The sequence below is a fragment of the Marmota marmota genome, unplaced genomic scaffold (genome assembly GCF_001458135.2).
Source record: "Marmota marmota marmota unplaced genomic scaffold, marMar, whole genome shotgun sequence".
In the NCBI taxonomy this organism is placed as follows: Eukaryota; Metazoa; Chordata; class Mammalia; order Rodentia; family Sciuridae; genus Marmota; species Marmota marmota.
The window spans coordinates 2,959,583-2,974,231 of record NW_026000205.1 but is presented as its reverse complement, the minus strand read 5'-3'; the positions used below and the strand labels follow the sequence as shown (position 1 = coordinate 2,974,231).

General features: G+C 53.8%; 1 protein-coding gene across 1 annotated transcript; it reads left to right on the top strand.

Annotated features, from left to right (window-relative positions):
• The first annotated feature begins 4,434 nt into the window (after positions 1 to 4,434).
• LOC107151724 (cone-rod homeobox protein) lies at positions 4,435 to 7,530 on the top strand. Its single transcript, XM_015497101.1, has 3 exons — positions 4,435 to 4,534; positions 5,666 to 5,817; positions 6,883 to 7,530. Exons 1-3 carry the CDS (start codon positions 4,435 to 4,437, stop codon positions 7,528 to 7,530), a joined length of 900 nt encoding a protein of 299 aa, XP_015352587.1.
• The last annotated feature ends 7,119 nt before the right edge of the window (positions 7,531 to 14,649 follow it).

The window sequence follows — 14,649 nt, the reverse complement described above, 5'->3', positions numbered from 1 at the left end:
AAGCACTGAGCCACGTCCCCAGCCCTTTTTACTTTTTATTTTTTGAGACAGGGCCCCGCTAGGTTGCTTAGGGCCCCGCTAGTTTGCTGAGGCTGGCTTTGAACTTGCCATCCTCCTGCCTCAGCCTGGAGTCCCATGGCTCGAGGGTCCTGAATCCGAGTGGGCGGGGAAGCCTTGCCCAGGGCTGACGAGGAGCCACCCAGTCTGGGTTCCAACCCTGCCCTTCTCTCTGTGTGACCTTGGTCCTTCCTGTGGCCTCTCCGGGCCTCCATTTCTCCATTTGTAAAGTGAGGACAGTGGCGAGCCCCAGGACTGTTGGGTCAGGTGAGTCTGGGGAGCCCAGGGCACGGGCCTGGCAGATTTCAGGTGAGGGGCCGGGATCCGGGTCTCAGAAGACTGGGCTCTGTGCCTGGTCGAGGTCACTCACGGGACCTCAGGGTTGACAGGGCCTCTCTTGGTCTGGTCTCCTCCTCTGAGGAGTGCACCTCTGGGCTCCAGGGAGAGCATCCTCCGGCCTTGTGGCTCAGTGGTCAGGAGGGCACAGCCTGGGCCTGACTTTGTCCTAACAGGGGCCCAGGATCTGTCCTCTCTGAGCGTCAGTTTCCTCCTCTGGAGGGCGATACAGAAGCTCCTCAGGGACGTTCCCCTGGATTCTTGTTCCCCGGCTCCGAGACCCTTGGTGCAGAGTCTGAGCGGCTGGGAGTCCCTGGCAGCTCCTGCCGTCCTCAGCTGCCTAAGTCTCCCTCCTTGGCAGGTCTGGCCTTGCACCTGTAGAACGGGGTCACCTGCGTGCCTGTCCCCAAGGTGGGTGTGTGCCTGCAGCCCACCTGTGAGGAGGACTGCTAGGTGGGGACCTGGCACCCAGTGGACGCTGAGGACCAGCCTCCGGCTTCACAGGTTGCTGGCCAGGGCAGGGACCCGGAAGTCCCTTACTCAGGGGCCTCCAGAAGATTGTGAATCATCCCTGTTTAAAATTCAATGGGGCTGGTGCATTGGCGCACACCTGTGATCCCAGCACCTCAGAGGCTGAGGCAGGAGGATTGACCGATTGAGGCCACCCTGGGCAATTTAGCGAGACCCCATCTAGGAGAAAAAAGAAAAAGAAAAATTAAAATAATGGAGCAGTGCAGGAATTGCTGCTGGGCACAGTGTCAACTCCCGAGGAATGGTGGGAATTATTGAATGTGCGTCCCTAGAGATTTTGCACAGAAGGCTGCGGATGGATGTCTGCAAATGATCTCTGGAAGTCCTTAGGTCAGAAACTGCCGAACCCAGAGAAAGGGCTCAGGAGAGGATCTGCGTCACTTTTTTTGTTTTTTGGTGGGGGTTCTGGGAATCCCTAGCACTTAGATTTTTTTTTTAACTGGGGATTGAACCCAGGGGCATTTACCCACTGAGCCACCTCCCCAGTCCTTTTTATTTTGAGTCAAGGTCTCCCTAAGCTTCGGAGGCTGGCCTTGAACTTCCAATCCTCCTGCCTCTGCCTCCCGAGTCATGGGCCAAGGCGCGGGCTCACATTGTTTTTATCATTACTGTTTCTTGCTGTTGTCTGGTCTGTGAGGCTCACTGGGTGCCTGACGGGGGATGAGCCTTGAGCTCCTGGAGGCCATGCTCATCAGCAGCCCTTGACCTTGGGCAAGTACTGTCCCCCCTTGGCCTTTAGATTCTCCACCTGCAGGATGGACAGTCCCAGGTGAGAACCCCAGGCTTTCCGGAGTGTCGGCTGCTCAGCCTGGTGACCCAGTGCAGATTCAGTGGTGGAGACAGGGGAAGTCTAGGCCCTGCCAGTGGTCCCCATCGGGGAAAGTGCACGGTTCCCCCTGGTCCCACCCATTATTGCTCCTTGGGGAAGTGGGAGAGGACAGAGGGAGCCTGGGGCAGGGGCTGAGAAGAAGGGCTGGAATCCTGGGCCTGGAGGAGTTCTCCTCTCTAAACTGGGAGCCTCCCAGTAACCCAGTCTGTGCCTCCCAAGGTCGTGCTGGGGACTTAATGACATGCTGCCTGCACAGGGAAGGCTGGAGAATTAGCCATCTAATGCTATGTAAAAAATTTCCCCCAATCAGCAGCAAGTCAGCAGCTTGGAACCATAAACAATGACCTTATGTAGTTTCTGGGGGCCAAGAATCCAGGAGCAGTTTATTGGGTGTCTCATGACATTGGAGTCAGATAGGGACCAGGACTGAAGTCACTTGACGGCTTGTCCCGGGGCTGAGGAAACAGTTTTTTTTTTGTTGTTGTTGTTGTTGTTTTGTTTAAAGTATGTTTTTAGTTGTGGATGAAAACACAGTATCTTTATTTTTACGTGGTGCTGAGGATGGAACCCAGTTCTTCAGATGCGAGGCAGGTGCTCCACCATGGAGCCCCAGCCCCAGCTCCAGGGGAAACAGTTTTGCTGGTAGCTCATTCAGGAGGCGGTCGGCAGGAGGCCAACAGGCCCCACAGATGTCCTGCAGGACTGTGTGAGTGTCCTGAGGACCCTGGAAACTGGTTTTCCTCAGGGCGAGAGCTAGCCTTGTGATGGGGTTGAGACCAGGTCTTTGAGCAGCTAAGCCTGTGCTCTGGCACTATGCTACCCCGGGTCTTCTGCAATATTTTCTGGGTTACACAGTCAGCCCTGCTCACTGTAGAAACCACACAAGGATGTGAATGTCAAGGGGTCAGGATTATTGCGCCTCCTTACAGGAAATTTGATGCTTAGGATCTAACACGATTGTTTTGGGCTGGGTACAGTGGTGCACACCTGTAATCTCGGCAACTGTGGAGGCTGAGGCAGGAGGATTGCAAGTTGGAGGACACCCTGGGCAATTTAGCAAAAACCCTTAGGAACTAAGTCTCAAAAATTTAAAAAAGGGACTGGGAATGGAGCTCTGTAGTATAGCTCCCCTGGGTTTAAAAAAAAAAAAAATCTGGGCTGGGGATATAGCTCAGTTGGTAGAGTGCTTGCCTCGCATGCATAAGGCCCTGTGTTCCATTCCCAGCACCACAAAAAAGAAAAAAAAATCTGTTTTTGTGTTATTGTTGGTCGTTCTGAGCGGAACTCAGAACTTCAGCCTCAAGAGAACAGAGCTGCTTGGTTGCTGGCTTCTTCCCTGTGCTCGGGAGGGAACACAGGGCCCCAAGCATGTCAGGCCAGCGCTGTACCTCAGAGCTGTGTCCCCAGCCTCTAGTGTCCTATTTCCTGCCACATCCCTAGTTCTTAGAGCAGGCTTAGAAAACATTTATTGAGCTGGTCCCAGTGGCACAGGCCTATAATTCCAGCCGCTCAGGAGCTGAGGCAGGAGGATCCCAAGTTCAAAGCCAGCCTCTGCAATTCAGTGAGGCTCTAAGCAATTTAAGAAGATGCTGTCTCAAAATATAAAATAAAAGGAACTGCGGAGGTAGCTCAGGGGTAGAGTGCCCCTGGGTTCAATACGCAGTCCTGAGGGGAGTGTGTGGAGTTGTCTTTGGAGTTTTTAGATGGTTGTGTTAGACAAGGATCCAGAATGATGTGGGTGGGACACTGTCTTCTTAATTAAGCCTAGCACAATTTTTCTCATATGCTAGAGATCTTCTAGATTTGTTCACATGGGCTGGGGAGGTAACCAAAAAAAGAAAAAAAATTCACAGAGAGTAGTTTATTTATTTATTTATTTTTTCCTTTTGGTACTCGGGATTGAACCCAGGGGTGCTTACCACTGAACCATCCCCAGTCCTTGTATTTTGTATTTTGAGACAGAATCTTGCTAAGTTGCTTAGGGCCTTGCTACATTGCTGAGGCTGGCCTCGAACTTGCAATCCTCCTGCCTCAGCCTCCTGAGTTGCTGGGATTACAGGCTTGAGCCACTGTGCCTGGTTGGCAATGTAAATGTGTCCATACTGAAGGCATATTGCTGGGATAAAGGAAAGATGGCATTTTATTTATCTATTTACTTATTTTTATGCTGGGGAATCAAACTTAGGGCCTTGCGCATGCTGGGTATTTTATTTGGATCAATGTTCCTAGTTTGTTCCACTCTGTGATGGAACCCAGGGCCTCCCGCATGCTACAACCCTAGCATCACTGCCATTTTAGTGTGACAAAGTGACAGCCAACCCTGTTTGTCTGGGACTCTTCCCGTTTTTGAACTGAAAGTTCTAGATCCCAAGAAACCCTCCACCCTGGAGATGCTGGGACAATTGGTCACCTGCTCTCCCTGGTCGGGCACAGAGAGCAAAGATGTGGGGAGCAGAGTGTGCTGAGATCAGGCCTCGGGGACGGAGGGGGACGGGAGTTTCCATTGAGGAGCCCCCTGGCTCCCGTGGTCTGCTCTGCCGCCCGCTCAACTCGGCCGGCCTCATGCAGAGGGCCACTGTACAGTGGAGCAGACTGAGGCCCAGGATGAACGGCCCAAGGTCACATCTCAATGTCCCCTTCTCTTGCAGGTCCCTGACCTGGGCCTTACACCCCCGAAGATCATGATGGCATATATGAACCCGGGGCCCCACTACTCCGTCAACGCCTTGGCCCTGAGTGGCTCCAGTGTGGACTTGATGCACCAGGCTGTGCCCTACCCCAGTGAGTGAGCCTCCCTCCTGCCCTGCCTGGCTGCCCCACTCTGGGGGAGGTCCTCCGGGATCCCTTGCCCTGGGAGGAAGGTGCTTATCAGGGTGACTCAGAGGCCATACCCCAGGTCCATGTGCAAAACACTGTGACACTGACACGTCACTTAGGGACAAGAGCATAGGGCATTTCTAGAAAGTTAAGGTGGAGTTTCCCTCAGGGAATAGGGAGTGGAAGGTGATCTGGAAGGGGAACCCAGAAGAAGTTCCATCTGATCGCAAAGTTGGCGAGCTGCCTTTCTTCTTAGATACTGAGGATTGCACCCAGGGCCGCTTGAGCACTGAGCTATATCCCTGGCCCTCTTGGCTTTTTATTTTGAGGCTGGGTCCGGCTAAGTTGCTCAGACTAGCCTCCAACTTGCAATCCTCCTGCCTCAGCCTCCAGGATTGTTGGGATTACAGGTGTGCACCACCACGCCCAGGCAAAGCTTTATTTCTAAGAGAAATGGGCATTCAATGTTTCATGGCATTGTTCTTTATAGCCATATTTTTTTTTTCTTTTGCAGTTGAACTGTACCCATTTGCCACTTTTATAGGCTAGGAATGGTTGAAGTTCAGCCATAAGGAGTCAGCTATCTCTTAGAGAAGGAGTTCAGCGTTAGCCCTGGCAATGCAGTGAGGTTCCACTGCTGAGGCTGAGGCCAGAGTTCAAGGCCAGCCTCAGCAAGTTAGCGAGACCCTGACTCAAAATGAAAACTAACAAGGGCTGGGAATGTGGCCAGTGCCCCTGGGTTCAATCCTCACACCAAAAAACAAACAAAAAAGAAAGTTCAGAAAGTGGGAAAAACCTCGTCTACACCTCCTGTTTAATAATAGTAAAAATAATGAGGATGACTAATCACCACCCAGGGCTTCATTTTTGGGTGCTCAGGGCCCCAGGCGCAGTGGGCGAGTGGCAGCCCCGCCCTCACGCCTCCCCCAGGGAGCCCCGCTGCAGGGGACAGAACAAGGTCAAAAAGGAGAGAAGAGACTCCACCTTCCCGTAGGCACCTGGACACCCACGAGGGACTTCCTGGGGTCCCGCCTGTCCTCAGGGCGCCCCACCGACACCCCTAGAAACCCGAGGTCCCTGGTTGCACCCCATCAGGTGCCCCGAGGAAGCAGCGGCGGGAGCGGACCACCTTCACCCGCAGCCAGCTGGAGGAGCTGGAGGCGCTGTTCGCCAAGACGCAGTACCCGGACGTGTACGCCCGCGAGGAGGTGGCGCTCAAGATCAACCTGCCCGAGTCCAGGGTCCAGGTGGGGGTTCTGGTCCCTCCCACCCTGTGGTCTTCCTGGGCCCCTCCTCAGACCCCAAGTGAAAGGAGGAGGGAGGCGCCACAGAGGGACAGCCAAAGTTACAAAGTGGCCCAAGCCTCCCTGACTCCCGTTCTGTGACTGTCACCGCCCCTCCCATTGCTCTCACCCCACTGTCTACCAAGCGCACTCCCATCTCAGGACCTTTGCACTCGCTGTGTCCTGCACCTGCAGTGTTCGGTCCTCAGATAACCAAAGGGCGTGTCCAATCACTGCACCAGCCTTTGCTTATCAATCCGTCCATCAGAAGTCCTCTGTCCGTCAAGGAGACTCTACTCACCAGAGCATTTTAAATCGCAGTCTTTCCCGCTCCCTCAGCTCTACAGCTCCCCTTTATCCAGCTCAATTATTTCTCCCAAGTATTTATCATCTCCCCAAATACGATGATTGACTTGTGCGCAGTTGGACGGGGGAAGAATGAATGAACATGTGCATGTGTGATGTGTGTATATGTATGCTTGCATGTATAATTGGACAAATGTATTTTTGTACCTGTATATATGTATGTGTATATATGTGTACATGCACGTATTTGTATATGCACGCATGTACGTGTATGTATGTGCACGTAAGTGTAAATGCATGCAAAGATTTGCATGTATGCTCACGTGCGTGCCCGTATGTGTGCGTGTGCACATACACAGCATGTATGTGCATTTATGTGTATATATACACGTGTGAGTGTATGTCGGAGGATGGAGGAACGTATGCACGCATGATAGGGTGGGTAAACGTGCATTTGTATGTGGGAGGCTGTGGGTGGGTATGCATGATTTCTGTGTGCACGATTGTGTGTTCACATGCGTGGTCAGTGAGTGGGTGTATGCAGGAGTGCCCTGTGTGCGCATGCTCGGTGGCAGGATGGCCGGCATCGGGGAGGAACAGATGCCACGTAACTGGACGCCGAGTGACTTTGGCACCTGTCGCCTGTGAGCCTGCTCACTCCTGGCCCCTGGAGGGCTCTGGATCCCCCTCCACTCACTGAGCCCAGCCCCCTCCTCCCCCCAGGTCTGGTTCAAGAACCGCAGGGCCAAGTGCAGGCAACAGCGGCAGCAGCAGAAGCAGCAGCAGCAGCCTCCTGGGGGACAGGCCAAGGCCCGTCCTGCCAAGAGGAAGGTGGGCACCTCCCCAAGGCCCTCCCCGGATGTGTGTCCTGACCCGTTGGGCGTCTCCGACTCCTACAGCCCTCCTCTGCCGGGCCCCTCTGGCTCCCCGACCACGGCAGTGGCCACTGTGTCCATCTGGAGTCCAGCATCAGAGTCCCCTCTGCCTGAAGCCCAGCGGGCTGGGCTGGTGGCCTCGGGGCCCTCTCTGACCTCAGCCCCCTACGCCATGACCTACGCCCCGGCCTCGGCCTTCTGCTCCTCGCCGTCAGCCTACGGCTCTCCCAGCTCCTACTTCAGTGGGCTGGACCCCTACCTGTCCCCCATGGTGCCCCAGCTGGGAGGCCCAGCGCTCAGCCCCCTCTCGGGCCCTTCCATGGGGCCCTCCCTGGCCCAGTCCCCCACCTCCCTGTCCGGCCAGAGCTACGGTGCCTACAGCCCCGTGGACAGCTTGGAATTTAAGGACCCCACCGGCACCTGGAAGTTCACCTACAACCCCATGGACCCTCTAGACTACAAGGATCAGAGTGCCTGGAAGTTTCAGATCTTGTAGAAGATGCTCCCTCAGCCTCACCTGGCCTCCGGTCCCCTCTGAATCTGCCTCCCGGCAGCTTAGGTTTCAGGGACGGCAAAGCAACCAGAACTGAGGACAGCCAGGCTTCCTCAGGCACCATCTTGAGACTCAGAAGCAGCTGGCCCCAGGCAGCCCCCCCACTCCAGCCGCCCCACAGCCGGGGACTGGCACTCAGAGCCTCGGCCACAGACTTCAGAGACCTGTGCTGGGACCTGTCCAAGGAGAAAGCAAACCCACCGTGCAGTTGACGGGGGCCACCATCGGGTCAGAATCACTGCACCCTTGAACAACAGGGGAGCCTCTGTCCCTGACCTGTCCATGAGGACACTTCCTCAGCACATGGGTAGGATCCCCAGAGATTCCAAGGGCGGATTCTAAGAGGCTCCACCGGGAACCTTAGGTTAATTACACAGCTATGTGAACAAATTCGCTCGGAGACTTCACAGACTTCACAAATGTCAGGCTTCCACGGTAGATTTAAGAGGCCCTTTCCCATAAATGCATGACTATGAGATCCGTGGATGTGTGATGTTTATGGGTAAACAAATGTCTGATATGTCTGTGGGTATGTTTTTTCTTTTTTTTTTCTGCACTGGGGATTAACGATTGAACCCGGGAGGGCTGTACCTTGGGCTACATCTCCAGCCCTCTTTATTTCTTGAAATACAGTTTTACCCACCGACAAGCACTGTGAGAACTGGAGGGATCCAGGTATTTTGATGCTCTGCGAGTTGGGTGCTGGGCTGGAGAGTGGCTCTGGGGTGGAGCTCTGGCCTGGCAGGCAGGAGGCCCTGGGTTCCATCCCCAGCACTGAAAAAAAAGAGAGAGAGAGAGAGAGAGAGAGAAAAGCTTGAAAGTGTGGTGCTCTGGCCCACCTCCTGGCTGTGGTTTGGGGTGGGGAAGGCGGAGCCAAGAGCCTTTAAAGAGTGGCTTTTGCAGGCCGAATGGGAAGGGAGGACAGGCGGGGGTGGTGTGTTGGTGGTGGCTCCTCAGGCTCTCCCCACAGAGCCCTGGCTTGGAGCGTCTGCCAGTTACTATGCTATAAATGCTCCCTGGGTGGCTGCTCCCAAGTTGTCCATCTGAGGTCACCAGGCTTGGAGTTTGGCATGGATGTGCCCAATCTCTGTCCTCTGGGGTCAGAAGGAGAAAGCCTGGTGGGAATGGAGGCTGGGAGGGGTCAGATGGCTTTTCCAGCTTTACACCAGGAGAGGGACACACCTGGGCACGACCCGGGGGCAGGCTCGCTCCCTGGGGCCCTGGAACAGCCCGGCCACTTCTGCAGCCTGAGTCATCCTGGGCTTTGGGACCTGAACCTCAGGAGTGGCCCAGGGTCCAGTGTGGCAAGTACAACAGATGACCCATGTTGGGGTGCAGACTAAGAACCTGGTTGGAATCCACAGGGAAAGGATGGGAACGAGATGGCCTTGGGCTGGGTCTGTGCAAAGAGTTCAGGACTGGACTCTGCCCACTCACTGGGAGGTCTGTGTCTTGTGCCGATAATTCAGAGGGTGCTTGTGTGAAGATATGGGGAGGGGAGGGAACACAACACAACACAATGTCCCAGAGGCCCAGGGTCAACAGGGTGAGCTTCAAGAGACCCTGGTGCTGGGGAACCTTCCAGAACTTTCTGAGCTGCACAGAGCGAGGACTTGAACCTCAGGAGGCCCGTGTCCCTCTTCCGGGGCTCATTTCCCCATCTGTGCACCACGGATGTCAAATGTCCTGCTTCCTAAGACACAGAAGCTGACAGGGCGAGTGGGGACAGAAGAACTAGGCGGGTCCCTCCCTGGTTCCGCCTCTGTCCTCCCTTTCCCCACTCTCAGGCACTCCAGGTCCCCTCCTGGCCAGCCAGAGTAAGAATAAACGAATGCTGAATCCGGTTAAGTCTGGGTGATTTTGTGATTGTTCACCTTTTTCCTGGAAGGGCAGAATCCCTGGGGCAGAGACACCCTCTGTCCTTCCAGGACACGGTCCTAGCCACTCAAGGGAGAACATGGGCAGGGAGGTTGGGGTGGCATAGCCCCTAGTCCCAGCAACTCAGGAGGCTGCAGGCAGATCACAGTGCGACTTAGTGAGACCCTGTCTCAAGGGAAAAAGAAAAAAGAAAAAACACAGGCGGAGGTCTGGAATCCTCTGCAATTTGGGGGGTACTAGGAATTGAACCCAGGAGTGCTTAGCCACTGAGCCACGTCCTTTTTTTCCTCCCTTTTAGTTTTTATTCTGGCATAGGGTCTCCCTAAGGTGTCCAGGGCCTTGCTTTGTTACTGTGGCTAGCCTCCATCTTGCAGTCCTGCCTCAGCCTCCACCTGTGCCACGGCTTCTGGCTCTCTTTAAATTTTACAACAACCCCTCAAACAGATTATTGTTATTATCCCGGTTTCAGAGATGGGGAGACTGAGGCAGAGTGGGGTTGGGCATTGCCCAAGGTCCCTCATGTGGGAAGGAGTAGAACTGGGCTTTGAGGTTGTCTTGTTGAGATGATGCCCTCCCTGTCCCAGTCCTGCCTTTTACTCTTGCTCGCTCTGCTGCTTCCTTTCTGGGTCTTTCTGAATGTGAACAATTCTCTCCTTTCTCTCTTTCCATCCCTCCCATCTGTCTCTGTCCCTCCGGACCCTCCCCCTGTCCCTGGATGTTGCCTGTGTCCCTGGACAGGACTAATTTAGCAAATGCTCCAATCCTCTTAGGAGAAGGGTCCAGCCTCAGCACAATGGCCGGGGAATTAGGGAGGATTAGGTTGGGACTCATGACGTGGGGGAGGGGACCCGGGGAAACCACGGCGTCTTAATGAAAAGACGCCCCTCCCCCAGCTCCCGCCCGGGAACCCGACGGCGCCGCACGCAGCGCAGCCCTCTGCACCCGGCGGTGGGCTCGCCTTGCGGGTGCCCCGCGCTCAGCGAACCTTCGCCGCGATCTCTCGTCTTAAGGGTCAGGGGAGCCGAGGGACTTTCCCAAGGCCAGTAGGACCCCAGGCCACCTAGCCTGGGAGCAGGAACTGAAGGGCCACGCGGCCAGCGAGCGCAGTCCCTGTCGGCGGGGGATTTCAGAGAGGATGGATTCAGCCCCCACGGAGCGGGAGGGGAGGGGAGGAAGGGAGAGACCGAGAGAGATCCAGAGGGTGGAGATGAGAGAAGGCATTTCAGAGAAGGGGGAATGGAAAACCGAGCTAGGGGACGCGATTAGGAAGGGGGAGAAAAGGCTGCGGGACGGGACCAATGGCCACAAATCAACATGTGAACCGCGAATTCCAAAGGCTCTGGAGGCCGAGGCAGGAGGATTGCAAATTCGAGCCCAGCCTCTGCAACTTAAATTCTCAGCAACTTAGCGAGGCTTTATCTCAAAACAAAAAAAGAAAAAGGGCTGGGGATGTGGCTCCATGGTGAAGCACCCTTGAGTTCAATACCTGGTATCAAATGGAAAAAAACCCAAGAACAACAACAAAAAATTATATACACGCATATTTACCGTGTGCAATGAGGCGATTTGGTATATTTCTACATTATGAGTGATCATCACAATTGATGAACTTGATTAATCAACACCCACCACCTCACCTGGGCATGTGGGATGAGAGCGCTGAAGAGCTACTCTCAGCAATTTTCAAATACACCATTTAACTCTGGTCACCGTGCTGGGCCTCAGATCTTGTTTATTTATTCACAGAAGGGTTTTTTTGGCACTGCATACCAAACCTGCCCCCCCCCATCCTAGCAAACCCTCTATCTTGGAGCCCTATCCGTAGTCCATCCCACATGGACTTGACCTGGACCAGGTCTCTTCATTTCCCTCCCTTGACCAGCGTCTCTTCATTTCCATCCCTGAGGATGGAACCCAGGGTCTCGCTTGTGCAAGGCGAACCTGCCCTCGACTAGTTTTACTCTCTGCTTTGGGAGCTGACTCCAGCATCCACAAAGTTGGGTATCCTCCAATGCCCTAGAGCAATGGCGGCTATATAGAGAAGGTGAAGGGACCACTGTTCCTTGGTGGAGGGGTGGGCAGATTATTTTAAAAACCATATTGAAATTTGGCAGCTGGATAACCTGGGGACAGGAGGGCACAGAGGTAGAGTATTCCCTGGACAGTAGTGATGGGGCTGCAGGAATCATGGGTGACAACTGTGTCCTGCTAGCTGGGTTCCTGGGTACAGACTCAGGGATGCAGCCACCTGGGGTCCAGTTAATAATCAAAAAGCACTCGCAGCCGGGCCTGGTGGCTCACACCTGTAATTCTCAGCGGCTCTGGAGGCTGAGACAGGAGGATATCGAGTTCAAAATCTAGCCTCAGCAAAATCGAGACCCTAAGCAACGCAGTGAGTCCCTGTCTCTAAATAAAATACCAAATAGGGCTGAGGATGTGGCTGAGTGAGTTTGAAAATCAGCACCTGCCCACGCAGGGGTGATCTTCCCATTAGTCTCACCCTGAAAGAGTCCCTGACTACGGAAACCGCAGGAGCAGACGGCTTATTATTTCTTATAATATTTATTTTTTAGTTGTAGATGGACACAAGACCTTTATTTTATTCATATATTTTTATGTGGTGCTGAGGATGGAACCCAGGGTCTCGCTTGTGCAAGGCGAGCCTCTACCACGGAGCCCCGAGCCCGCCCAGACGGGTTATTTTTTAACTACTCCATGTGCGTGAGGACCAGAGTTTTCCCCAGCAGCTGCGATCCCGGAGCCTCTCTGCGACACCTACACTCACCAGTTCAATCCGGGTACCCTCCCCACCCTCCCCGCAACCGAAGCCCTGTGGGCGCCTCCCGGTGCCTCGTCCTGCGCCCGGGCAGGTATCTTGAGCCGCGCTTTCTCCCCGGTGCCTCGGTGTTTCCTCCCTCGGGTTCCTGGAAATGGCCTCCGGTCCCGGGTCAAGCCTCCGTGGTCTCTAAGGATGGGGGCGGGGGGGTCTGAGCTTTGTCCTGAGGCCGCTGGACCTGGAGAGGCGCGAGGTGGCGGGAGGTTAATCCCTGTGAGCTCTATCTCTGTAGGGTGGAGCCCAGGCAGGGCCAAACCCCTGAGCAGATGTCACTCTGAGAGACGCCGGAATGCTCCAGGACACCTTTAGGGACAGACCTTGAGCTAGTCCTACCCCAAAGGTGGGAAACAGCCCTGGGGAAGGGGAGGAAGACCTCTGCCGCCGCTGGCAGCTGCAGAGGAAGAGGCCTTGGGGTCCCAGCTGACCTCAGCGCAGGACCCTGGAGGTCAGGGCAGTTTACTCAGCTCCGGAGAGAAGCAGCCACCAATAGCAAGTTGCACAGAAACAATTTCACAAAACACATTGTCCAAGGGACGGGAGAGAGCAGTGCACCCTTACCCTGCTCACATCCGTGGCTCTGCTTCTACACAAAGGCCCAGCCTGTCACCTTCCAGATGGGCTGATCAGAGGGGCCCGCTGCCTGACAGCCTCGGGCTCAGAGTAAAGCCGCCTTTTATTTTTAATATTCTTTTCCGTTGTCAATGGAGCTGTATTTTATTTATTGATATGCGGTGCTGAAGTCGAATCCAGTGCCTCCCACATGCCAGGCGATCGCTCTACCTCGGAGCCCCAGCCCCAGTCCTGCTTTTTTTTTTTTTTTCTTCTACTGGGATTTGAACCCAGGGGCGCTCTGCCACTGAGCTACATCAGTCCTTTTACATTTTTTATCTTGAGATGGGAGGATTGCAAGTTGGAGGCCAGCCTCAACAACTCAGAGAGACCCTGTCTCAAAATAAAAAAGGACTTGGGCTGGGGATGGGGCTGGATGGTTAAGTGCTCCTGGGTTCAATCTCTGGTACTGAAGAAAAAGAAAAAGAAAAAGTATTGCTAAACATCGCCTGCAATCGTCTGAGGTGCCAGTGAGTTCATAATCTCCATCTTTTCGTTTGTGAAGGGTCTGGCCTTGATGTGGAGGCTGCCTACTGATCAGGCGGGTTGTTGCTGGAGGCTGGGGCGGTTGTGGCAATTTCTTTCATTTTGTTGTTTTCTTTTTTGTTACTGGCGATTGAGCCGTATCCCCAGCTGTTTTTTATATTTAATTTAGAAACTGGGGCTTGCTGAGTTGCTAAATGCCTTGTTGGTAAATTGCTGAGGCTGGTTTTGAATTCATGATCCCCCTGCCTCAGCCTCCCTAGCTGCTGGGATTAGAGGTGTGCGCCACTGCACCTGGCTTCCCTTTTTAGTTTTCATCTTGACAGGGTTTCACTAAATTACTGAGGCTGGCCTCTAACTTATGATCCTCCTGTCTCAGCCTCCCCAAATTGCTGGGATTACAGGCATGTGCCACTGTGTCTGTGCCCAGTTGAGTGTTTTCCAATTAATTTTTTTAAATTGGAGCAGTTCATGATGCCCTAACACAACTGCACAAGTAACATTCCACACCATTAGAGATAGATAATTGGGGCTGGGATTGTGGCTCAGTGGTAGAGCACTCACCTAGCACGTGTGAGGCCCTGGGTTCCATCGATCCTCAGCACCACATAAAAAATAAATAGAATAAAGGTATTGTGATCAACTACAATTTAAAAAAATAATAAATATTTAAAAAGAGAGATAGGATAATGACAATTTGAACTCTCAAGAGTGACCGAAATGTGAAAGGGACATGAATGACAACAAGCCGCCGGGCTGGAAAGATGGGACCCATCAACTTTCTCCATATACAGCTGCCACAGGCCTTCCGTTTGCAAAAAGCCAAACCCTTACAGCCTCTGCAAAGTGCTGGCAGTGACTACACAGAGCACATCTGTCCCCTGTGGAGTTATCCCCCACTGGCCCATGGGCCTGGCCTTTGGCCTGTTGTGCAGAGGCTGCGGGGAACACTTGGCATACAGCAGTCACAGTTCCAATTTCCATTCCTTTTGGAATTTTGAGACCCTAGATTCGATTATTTTGGATCAAAGTCACTCTGAGGGCTGGGGATGTAGCTCAGCGGTAAAGCACTTGCCTACTACACATAAGGCCCTGGGGTTAAACCCCGACACCACAAAGAACAACAACAGCAGCAGCAGTAGTTTCAGAGTAAGGTAAACTCAGTCAAGAGATCTAGCTGGGTGTGGTGGCGCATGATGTCATCCTGGTGACTCAGGAGGCTGGACAGGAGGATTGAGAGTTGAGGCCAGCCTCAG

Coding starts and splice junctions, on each gene's coding strand:
- LOC107151724 (XM_015497101.1), top strand. CDS start 4,435: ATGATGGCATATATGAACCCGGGGCCCCACTACTCCGTCAACGCCTTG. Junction 4,535..5,665: donor CCAGGCTGTGCCCTACCCCA/GTGAGTGAGCCT, acceptor GCACCCCATCAG/GTGCCCCGAGGAAGCAGCGG. Junction 5,818..6,882: donor TGCCCGAGTCCAGGGTCCAG/GTGGGGGTTCTG, acceptor TCCTCCCCCCAG/GTCTGGTTCAAGAACCGCAG.